General features: G+C 45.9%; 1 protein-coding gene across 2 annotated transcripts in view; it reads right to left on the bottom strand.

Moving 5' to 3' along the window:
* Positions 1–12,139, bottom strand: part of FAM133B (family with sequence similarity 133 member B) — a 677,034-nt gene that overhangs the window by 230,036 nt on the left and 434,859 nt on the right. For both annotated transcript variants that reach the window (XM_044067632.1, XM_044067633.1), the window contains exon 4: positions 9–77. In XM_044067632.1, the coding sequence (XP_043923567.1) occupies positions 9–77 (69 nt within the window). The remainder of the gene's footprint in view (positions 1–8; positions 78–12,139) is intronic.

Below are 12,139 nucleotides of genomic sequence, written 5' to 3' on the forward strand. Positions count from 1 at the left end.
GGATTTACCTCCTTTTTTGAAGAACTTTCTTCTCCAAGCTTTTTTTCCCTTTGTTTCTCCAGTTCTTTCTTCCATCTCTAAAAATAAAAAAAAAAAAAAACATTAATGTAGTATATTTATGAACTAACCAAGTACAAAAAGACTTTTTCTTTTCTGCCATCAAATTTCTGTGGTAGGTAATTAGGAGAGAAAGACTGGGCAGGATTCATGAAGCCTCTGTGTAAGAGTTATAACTCATACACGGAGGCTGCAGTTAAACGGAGTGATGTCAGCATGCTCTGCATATTCATGAGAGCATGCTGAATCACACCTAAGGCTAACACGGTCCGTGTAAGACAGTAGGGGGCATGTCCGTAGGCCGAGCCCTGTAAGCGGACACGCCCCCAGAAGAGGAAACGTGCCCAAAGTGAACACCCACGACGGAGTCCATGGAAATGTGAATAAACACAACACAACACATGCCCCCACAGACTACGAACATAAAATGTACAAATGAACATCTCATAATTTTTTTTTAAATTGTAAAGATGTTTAACCGTGAGTGCGCTCGTTTGCGAGGGCGTGCCCGTAGCGCAGCCACAGTTAGTAGTCAGTGGGAAAGCATATAAGAACTAAATATGCAAAGTAAGCCAAGAAGCAATAGCGTAGCGGTAGAGATGTTGGTTGAAGAGCAGACATTCATGGTTCGAGCCCCCACAACACCAATTTTTATTTTTAGCAAAATAAGCACGAAACAAGTCCCTGACAAAATGTGATTTTATGTGTACATATTTATGTAAAATGTAATGAAATAGCCCATTTATATTGAAGAAATGTGAGGTAACAAAACTATAAAAAATGCCAGATGTGCCCATAGCTGAGCTACAGTTTAACAGGGTGACTGCATCTGCCCGTAGGTGAGCAGTGGTTTAGCTGGTGCAAAATGAGTGCCCGTAGCTCAGCAGTGGTTTAACACGCTAAAGCTATGTGCCCCTAACTGAGCTGAGCGTAATATGCGTGTTGATAGCCAAATGAGGCTTAAACAAGCGTACTCCGTTTGCGCGGAGCTGCGCACCGTGCAAACAAGCGTACTCCGTTTGCGCAGAGCTGTGCACCGTGCAAACAAGCTAACCGACGGGCAACGTTGAGCAAGCCGTATCAAAACTGCCTTTACACAGACACACCCCTCAGCATGTCTAGACAGTCATAAGAAATAAAAAGTAGTGGCCAGGTTCGAACCCAGGATACTATACACCAAAGTCAAGGTACCAAACCACTAAGCCACGACAGCAGTACCTATAAATGCAATAATAGCTAATATACAGGAATGAATACAAACTGGAGCATGACAATGCAAGTTTACTGAAGTTGATACAATTCCAAAATGGCCAATCACAGATATGTGCAGGAAAAACGGACTATATAAGCCCCATAGGCGGGAATACACAGCATAAACGATTGTAGAACTGAACTGCAGGCAGAATGACAGTAGTAGGAGAGGGTAGTTGCTTTCGAGCACAGAGGTGGGGCGTTGAGGAGTCCAGGTACATGGTCTGGCTCCTAGTCCACAATCATGAGGCCCAACTCATTCATGGTCAGGTCCTCTGGGGAGCATACAGGGCTGAGGCATGGGACCGGTTGGCTCATGATCTCACCAGTGCCACAGGGATTCCAAGCACTGGTGAGCAGGTCCGTCACCACCATGCGGACCTGAAGAGACGCAAGTAGGACCAACTGAACCTTTGGATCCAGGAGGCCCGGCAAATGCCCAACGCCCCACTACTGAGTAAGTTACATTTAATTATGTATGTAAGAAATTAAACTAGCTGATATTATGGAGATGTGTATTCCAATATTACTTCATTTATATTACAGCTGCAGGTGTCCGTTCTGCGAACCACAGAGCCTATGGCGATAGGCTGGTGCTGTTGCCACCAGGCAGGTCAGTAATCCACTACCAGTAACTGTAAAGAAATATAAAAGTATGACAGTCAGCAAAAGAGTGCAGTGTAGTCACTAAGGAATAAAATGTGCAAGTAACAGTGTGAAAGTGTATACAAGTATTGCTTGATTACAAAAGTGTGTTGCAGCCTGTAAGCCAAACAGAAAAATGAAAATGTCTGACATAAATTCTGAAATAAAAATGCCCCACCTGTAAGAAAATAGTACACAACCTGCAGCAGGCTGAAAAGTACAGCTGCAGAAGATGATGAAATCACATGTGTGAAATATATCCCTGTTGAAATACTGAAACATGACAGAAGTGAGACTGCTGGAAAGGATTGTAATAACTACAGGTAAAACAAGTCAATAAAGCCTAGAAGTAAGTACCATCCTGAATAGTAAAATGAAAACAAGTGAGAGTGTGTGAGAAAGTGTCATGAATCCAGCAATACAGTAGTAATAACCCCTGAATAAAGTATACTGCAGTCAAGACAGAATGAAATGCATGTGAGAATCAAAACCAAACAGCAAAATCTGTTCAACGTGTTGCTGCATCTGGAATGTGTATGCCAAAATCTGGATATGTTGCTCTCAGTCTGCAATATGCAGATAGGATGATTGTCTGATATACCAAACATCCACACTTGTCTACAGCTATATAAAGCAAATGTAGCAGGATGATGTAGCTGAACAAAGCTAGATATGAATGTGTATGAAGAACAATAAAATGTACATTGATGTTGCAGTAACAGTCTTATCACCAAGTTGAAATAGTTATCATATAGGAGACTGTAGTTAGAACAGTAGTGTGTATACATCTGTAGCTATTAGAAATGTACAGCATATGTATTGGTATTTGAAGGTGTTAATATTATTTTCTTCACCCCACCCTATAACCACATATAACCCATTCCACGTGAAAATGGTATGTGCAATCACAATTAACACCCCTGGACATTTGTCCTATTGGGTCATATATATTTGCATGTCCGTTGATGCATCTGCCCTGTTTATACATCTAAACCTGATGGCCTGTTGCCATCAATTAACCCTGCATGTTGTTGGACTGTGTATTGCTGTTCAAATTATGCATGTGTTATGCACGCTGTTCAATGGTGTGAATATCTGGGTGTTTGGTTAATGGGAATACTAATGCATGCTGTTACAACTAATTTTGAATAGTATTATATGTCACTAACCCAAACTGTCATGACATAATGCAAAACATAGGATGACAGGAAAGGCGGGTTCCAGCGGACCCACCTCTCCCACCTCAGCTGGCGAGTGCACCTGGCACTAGTGCTGAGTCCGGACCCTCCTCCGGTGGCCCTGTGCCACCTGCGGGTGGAAGCGCTGCAGGGGATGGGGCTCACCCCCCCTCTGCAAGTGTGGCCGGAGGAGAACCACCACTCACCCTCCGTAGCGTCCGGACTGTGGTGCGTAGGGAGATTCGGGACTCTGTTCTCGAGCCCCTATGCCAGCTTGAGGCATGGGTGGCACAACATACGGGCATGCCTGTTGCCCGGCCTACACAGCCCCCAGCACAGCCCCGTCCTGGGCAGTGAAGGAACAGTGGCAACTGCCTATGGGTGGGGATATCAGTTCCACTGTTGCCATCTGTGGGCTCATGGGCTCTGGATATCCAAACCTCCGTCCCCGTCAATTGTGTAACCCCCCCACACGTGTCATACACCGCCCCTGTATGCGTCTTGTTTGTCTTGTCTGTTTACCTACCCAACCTACCTCCCCAGCTGTACCGACTTCCTTCACCTGACATACCACTCTCACCTGAAAAAAAAAAAGGGCACTCTGTACCCACAAAAAAATTACGCCCCATACATAGCTGCCCATTCCGCACACATGTCTGTTGGACATGGAATCTATCAATTACAATTGGCTGTACAACAAGTATTATTGTTGTCCTGACACCTGTCTCAGGGGTGGAAGGTTTCAAATGTCACACCAAATTACATACATATGCACAGCTGTTGCTGATGAAGAAATGGGCAGCTATGGGCCTTACCTACATCCCTCCTGCAAATCCCAAGCTTGTTTCCCTCTGTCTTACCCTCTTTGTGACCCCTTTTTCACCACTTTCCTGTCTCCCCATTTTCATTCCTTTCAAAGAAAATAGCACGGGTGTGCGCCAGAGTAAGCACTGTTAAGCGGTTGTAAGCGGGTGTGCGCGGAGCTGAACGTCAGTGCGCATGCGTGAGCTCCGCGCAAACCAGGGCTAACCCGGTTACAACTGCTTAAAAGTGCCTTAGTCACTTTGATTGACAGGTCCTGTACTCAGTTCAAAAGCAAAATAAAATCCCACTGTCAGTCCCGAACCCAGGACCTTGGAAACACTAGTCTGTATGACCTACCACTAAGCCATGACTCTTATACAAGAACATTGTGCTAAAATAAATATAACATGTAATAGTAGGGATGAATGTAAAGGGAATATAGGATGTGTAGTACCCAAAGCATGTCATGTAGAATTACTGTCAAAACTACTGGATTCCCATAATAGTAGTGTGTGAACAGAAACAGCCATGCTAGTTGTTAGCTTGTAGGTAATAATGTCAGTTAATGTACATATATAAATGTATGTATATGTACATATATATATATATATATACATATATATATATATATATAAATATATAGCTGTAGGTGTCATTGTGCATACACACTTACTACAGGGAACAGGAGAGAGGAATGGAGAAAGCCTGAATCATGAGAGAGATACTAACCTTTACACTCTCAGAACAGTGTCCACAGCATACCAGCATGGTCCCCGCCCTTACAATCTGAAAGGGCAACGCCTATCCCACATACCCTTTTATAGCACTGACCTGAAATCACAGTGAGAACTGCAATCAGTACACAACTGGCTGTATGCAATTAGCAAATGCTGGCTTATAATTGGTGCAGCGGCCATCACATGGACCTATGCAGATACCTACAAAAGCATCCAGTAATAACACTCCACATATGCAATACATTCATTGCACTGTCTGGAAGCAGACAGAGGGAGAGAGAAAACAGAGAGAGAGAGAACAAAAAAAAACCTACACACTGTGACTCTAAGCTGTCAGCAGTGACAGTAGCAGCAGCAATCAGAAGTAGTGGTAACGCAACCAGCTGCGACAAACACAGGTAATGCAAAGTAGCAGGTTAATAGTGTGCATACTGTGAACCCTCCAAATGTCTCATAGGTCTGTATCTATAGGTATGTCCATGTGATATGTTGTGTGTACGTACTTCCACCAAAAGGGGATGACCATACATTACATGTCAATCAGTCTTAGGCCATGATCCTGGCAGCAGTTGTCTGTGCGTTGCCCTCAGAAATGGTTGTAGTGACTGCTTTGAAAGGTCAGCCAGGTTCAAAAGGCAGGATCAGCCCATCACAAAGGCACACTGGCTGGGAACAAGTGTCTGCAAGTACCCGATATCACTGCATATGCATCCCATACTGCATAATTCCATAGCTTAGCAAACCAGGCCGGTTATGCATATGATGTGGTAGTTCCCAGGGTCAAGTCAAGGTGCCTCCTTAGTGGTGTGGGACCACTGTCACTGTATGCCACTGTCCAGGTACATATCCTGTAGTACAGCCAAGATAAATTATCAGTGTTATATGCGGTTGTATGTCCTCTTGGAGTGCAGGTAGCACACATCCAGGGATACCATGAGGTCACAGTGATGCTGTGTGTTTTGCTCTGCTGAGGGCGGCCCTCACCTGGACATGTGAGATGATAGGGAGGTTACATACAGCTGTGATAACTATTTCAACTGGTGGGGGAGAAGGAGAGGGGATATGTGCACCAAACCTGTCTGCAAGACTGTTGCCAATATCTGTGTGTTTGGTGAATGTTAAGTAGGTGTGTATTAACACAGAGCATATCTGAGGCATTTGGTCCATATGTGTAACATAACTGAAGAAGGCCTTGTGGTCATCCATAGTGTTTGTGGCCATTTCCCTCCCAGAGTAGGCCGTGGCCGTTATGATGGACCGTAGCATACTACCAGTGCTGACCACAGATGCCTTCCCTTAATGTGAATGTGCTCTGTCCTGCAGCAGCCTCCTGCTATTGCTATACAATCTGCCTCTGTCTGGGGTCCACCGGACAGGATGCCTAACCTTTGTGCATAGGGTCTGGGTTAGAAATGTGTGTGCAAGTTCCATGCAATCTGTGGCATGTCCGTGGTAAGCATTTGCAAAGGGGTCAGCAGTGTGGGTTGTGGCTTCCACTGGCCCAGTGTGCTGCATGGATACCATCTCAGTCCCAACAAGTGAATAACTGTCTAATCACATACATATCAAAGTAGTCTACTGTGCTGCTGGTGGTGGTGGGATATGTATATCCAGGCCGAGTAACTTGTGTCCACATCACACTAGTGGATGGCATCCCACATACAGTACCTTGGGATGAACCCCCAAAGTGAGGTTTGTGCATTGGACCTGTCAGTGTGTGCTGACCGATGGGGCATGCTACTATGTTGTGTGGAAGGTGGCAGGTATTGTTGCACAGGTGTTGGCTGAGCACTGATATCTGGCCATGTACCTGTGTATCCACCATGACACAGACATGCAACATATGGGAGTAGTATTATATCACTACACATGAGTATCATGTATAATATGTGTGCCATATATTGCTGACATAGTCTGCTGATATCCTGTTTGTGTTCTCTTCCAGGGAGATGGTGCGTCAGCGTAATTCCGCCTACTCTGCAGCGCAAGATGAGGAGACCCACCAGAGCCTGGTGCGGGAGTATGACATCCTGTTTTCCCACACCAGTCAGAATCAGTAGGAGAGGGCTGCACTGTGGCAAGACCTTGTCCGTAGGGTAAATGATATTGGCACGCATAATAGGACATATGAGCAGGTACGACATTACTGCAGTGATTTAATCCGAAGTGTCCATCAGCGTGCATCAGATATCCACAGGCAACAGGCTGCCACATGAGGTGGGGTGGCCACACATCCCCCCCTCACCAGACTGGAGGGGCTACTCCTAAGTGTTGTGGCTCCAGCCCCGGAACAGCAACAGCAGTACACCTGCATCATGATGGAGGCTGGATCCACACAGCAGCATGACATGGAGCGTGCAGGTAATATGCCATATGTACACTTGACTGTTCTGTACACCGTTAGTTTATGCATGTGTTAAGGTATGTCCATGGTATGTATCTGTCATCATAGTATGTAATTGTGAATGAGTGATACTGGCAATATCAGCAGCTGACGTGTGAAAGGCAACTGGTGTACTACTGCACTGTATCATATGCAATATCGATGGCATAGTTGTGCCCACTGACATTAATCTCATCATTTCTGCAGGTCCCTCCGGGGTTACAGCAAGGCAGGCCATCCATGCTGGTGAGTGTGTTTAACAAAACCTATAACAGTCCTGATAATGCTAGTAACAGTAGTGTAACTCAGTAGTGCTCTGTGTGTATACTGCGGGGTGTGCATGTGTGCAGGTGTGCCTGTGCCCATGTGTGCAGGTGTGCATGTGTGCAGGTGTCCACGTGTGCCTGTGACCATGTGTGCAGGTGTCCACGTGTGCCTGTGACCATGTGTGCATGTGTCCACATGTGCATGTGTGCACGTGCCCACGTGTGCATGTCTGCATGTGTGCCTGTGTGCATGTCTGCATGTGTGCCTGTGTCCATGTGTGCATGTGTGCCTGAGTCCATGTGTGCATGTGTGCCTGAGTCCATGTGTGCATGTGTCCATGTGTGCATGAGTGCAGAAGTGCATCACTGGTAATGTCTGGAGACTGTAAACTGTGTTTCCTGTCTTCCTCCCACAGGTTCTGGTGCTGCTCTGGTGACCTGCAGCAGGGAACCTGAATCTTGTGCCACGGGTACTGGTAATGATGATATTTGTGTAATGGTACAGGAAGGTGTGCCAGGGTCCGCCACTGGTCAGCCAATTAACAGTACACAGCTGTCAACCCCATCATTGCGCTCAGTCATCCTGCCAGTACATCCTTTGCCACCATTGTCCCTAGGTGATGGACAGGATACAGTGGGCATAGACCAGGGTAATGTGGTACCTGTGGCACATGCGTCCCCACACAGCAGCCATGGGCAGGGTCCTCCGATGGTACCACACAGACAGTTGCCCATGGGTTCTCATGGGAGCATCCGTGGGCGTACTGCCTCTGGCCGACGTGCCCAAAGAGGTCTGTCAACCTCAGCTATGTTTCGGACTGTCATGCAGGCACAGTCGCATATGGAAAGGTACACCAGACAGGGTTCTGAGGGAGCTGACAGCATGTCGCACAGCCATGACAGACAGTATGCGTGACATTGCGGATGCTATCCTTAATTTCACCGATGTCAGACAGACGTTGTGGGGACATATTACAACAGTTCCACAACCAAATGTCCATGAGCCAGGGCAATGGTGGGCGTTTGTGGTGTCGACGTGGCCGTATGCCAGCAGCAGCTGGCAGTCGGTGCGGACGACAACAGACTCGCGCACGCCCCCATAGTGGCAGCAGCAGCCCCAGCAATTGCTGGGTCTGTGCTGTCATCAGAACGCCCCGGGAGACCACGTGCACGTGGCTCTGGACAGTCCCAACAGGGGCCTGTGTCCAGTCAACACACTCCCGTTTCTGATGACAGTTCCCAGTCTGGCTTAGTATTGGATACGGTCCGTAGCACCCCTGCCAGGCACAGGTACCGTGTCCGTGCCCACAGACACTGATCTGTATGACCTGCCAGGTGCAGTCTGTGGCTGTCAACAAACCCCTGTATATGGCAGCCATGAGGTGGAACTGTGTGCGTGCATACACACATGCGAAATGTTAACACCGAGGACGACCACATACACGCACACACTGCACCAACACTGCCCCACCCTGTACTGCTGCCCCTCACCAACACACATACACACACACATGTCAATTGGTGGTATTAGTGGCTGACTCAGGCATACCTAATTCACACCCTGTGCATATGATGACACTGTGCCACCTCCTGCAATCTCCAACATCATTGCGGGAACAGGTAAACACGTTGCTGATGCACAGGGTGACTACATAGAAGTGTATTAGTAGTATCATGTTGGTAACAGTACAGTGTGCTGCTATGACTGTCTGTATATCCCAGCATGCCTGCTGCAGTAACTGTATGAATGTCCTGAATTGTTATCTGCACCCATAGTACATACCAAAGTGTAACAGCTGCACAAAATTGCATGCCGGTGGTAAGGTTGTCAACAGATAGCGGCATACATGGGTAGCACAGGGAGGAAGCTAACGCAAGTAGTGATATGCAATGGTGGACATGTACAGTAATGGTGTCAAGTTGCCCACAACAACTATGCAATGTGGATGTTCACAAGATGTAGATATGTGTGCAGCACCAATGTAATCCAAATCACAAATAACTATGACATAATATCAGTTCTACCATGGGCATCTGCGCTGTGTATTCCTGGGTACATGTTGATAGTGCCTACATATTTGCATTGTTACTTACTGTTATTGTTACCCTTCTTTGTTGTACAATGCACTACTTCCAGCCCTGCTTACTGTAGCTTTGTTTGCATGCATGTTCGCTTGGGGTTCCCTGGAACACTGCTTACACCTGCAATGCAGAGTTACAGTGCTTCTGTAGACTCCTAGTGACATCTGCATAGCGTACGATACGTATGTCAACTTTACACATGACAGAACGTCACTGTCTGTCCTGTACGCATGTAAGTTGCCTGTGACAGATTGCACATGTCTTACCTGGCATTTACCCACGTGTGCAGTCATATATGCCAGTGCTATGAAACAGCAGCGGTACACCCACACATACACACCTTCAGTATGTTGTTCCCCATTGGCCCTATGTGTTGGTACTCACCATGGCAATCAGACTACTAGGGTAGCGTGTGCAAAGGTAACCTGTGAATCACCTCTATGGTCCAGTTGTGGTTTATGTGAGTCATGTGGCAATGTCACAGCTGCCATATGTATGCAGTCAGCCATCACCCTTGGCCAGGAACGTACAACACATGTGTGGGATGCCACCACACAGCCAATCTGGGGACTGAGCTCTCTGAACCCAGCAATGCCATAACCTGTCAGGTGGTATGTCATATATACTACATCCTGGACAAACTTCAACCCCAATCCCTGCTGCTACTATTGATAAAACCCCTGAAGATGTTTCTGATAGTTTTGACCAATTCTTAACTGAGACATTTCAAGCCCTAGCTAGCCATCTACCTCCTAGCTCCCCTGGTCTTGAAAGTAGCACCCCTAGAAATCTACTTGCGTTCAGCTGCCATCCAGTCGCCACTTCACTTCTCCGTACCTTGATTGAAAAAGTGAAACCCACTACACTTTCTGCTGATCAACTCCCTGCCAAGTACCTACAAAAATCAGCTGATGCTATTGCTTACCCAGTCTCAAAACTAATCAAACGATCCATGGTAGAATCTAAATTTCCCACCATCTGGAAAATATCCTATGTAATCCCACTTCACAAAGGAGGCAGCTCTACTGAATTCTCCAATTATAGGCCAATAGCTATACTCTCTCCACTTGCAAAGATTATGGAAACTTTATACATAGACAATTCATGCACCACCTAATCCAAAATTGCCTTATAGCAGACACTCAGCATGGCTTCCGTCCTCATCACGGCACTACTTCAGGCCTCCTAGCCTTTACTAACATCATAAACCATACTTGCAACACAAATTATATATCCTCAGCCCTTTTTTTGGATCTTTCCAAGGCATACGATATGGTTGATCACCAACTTGTAATCCACACCCTGCAAACATTCTGTCTAGATACTGGAGCCTTCCAATGGTTTCAATCCTACCTGCATGGTCGACAGCAGGCTGGCCTCTGGCAGAACAAACTCTCTAACCTTCTACCTAACACCCTCAGAGTACCACAAGGCTCTATACTAGGGCCCTTGCTGTTCTCCATCTTCATTAACGACCTTTACACTGTCATCCCAAAAGTCAGCTGTATCCAATATGCTGAAGACTCTACTCTGATCTGCTCAGCCACATCTCCAGTAGAGTTATGGTCAGCTACCCAGACCACCTTTAATATAATAGAAAACTGGCTTTCTGAACGTCTGATCCTAAATCCCAAATAAACTAAACTGCTGTTATTTCACCAACACGTAGGTCTACCGCTTTCACCTTTACCATAACATCAACTGATGGCACAATAATCTCCCCTGACCCATCTACTAAACTATTAGGTGTCATCATAGACAATAATCTCAAATGTGACCTACATGTTAACCAAATTATCAAAGCCATCAATAAAAAACTAGGGTCACTTTACAGAGTAAAAGCCTTCCTAACCCCTCCAGCTAAAAGTGCCATAGCTCGCTCACACCTTCTTTCAACCTTTCTGTATGCATCCCCTCTACTCTCGAATATGAACAAGACTGTCCTTAACAAACACTCAATTTGCTACAACCACATTGCCAGGTTTGCCACTGGGCTGCCTTTTAGGACACATCATTGCATCAATCTAAATCAGCTTGGTTGGCTTGAACTACCCAGCCTAATACAGTATAACCTCTATAATCCGGACAATACTCCTGCACTTCAAATATTATCACCCCCTATAACAATCCTAGACCGCTTCGATCCTCTAACAAACTACTAATTCAGACTAGCAAATTTAATAACACAGCCGGTGATTCTCTCTTTGCAAACTTGTAAGCAGATCCTGGAACTCACTTCCAGCTGATATTACCTTACTTTCCACCTTAGGTCAATTTAACACTAGACTCAAACAACATTTGTCACAACTGGCTATGTTAATGTATCAAGCCTGGCTAACGCGAATGCGTAAAATCTGTTAACCAGTTTACTGTGTAAATTAATTTAATCCTGACTTGTGCTCAGGACTAACATTAACCTGTGGAACATGTTTAACTTGCTTACTTATGTAATCTCTGTAAATAATCTGTTTGTAATATGTAATGCTAGTATTATGTAATGCTGTATCTGCTTACCCTTGTAGCTTTTCTCCCTGGGCCTCCCCTGGAAATGGACATGCATCCAGTCGGACTATCCCGGTCAACAAATGTAGGATAAATAAATAAATAAAATATATTACAGTGACTACAATACAAGTCAGACATTGACACGCACTGACAGCATGCTGAACACACTGGGGCATACGTGGGGACTCAGAATAGCATCCTGCCTGAGCATCACACACCTCCGCAGCTGGC

Source organism: Protopterus annectens, chromosome 3.part1 (genome assembly GCF_019279795.1).
Source record: "Protopterus annectens isolate FY-2018-M chromosome 3.part1, PAN1.0, whole genome shotgun sequence".
In the NCBI taxonomy this organism is placed as follows: Eukaryota; Metazoa; Chordata; order Ceratodontiformes; family Protopteridae; genus Protopterus; species Protopterus annectens.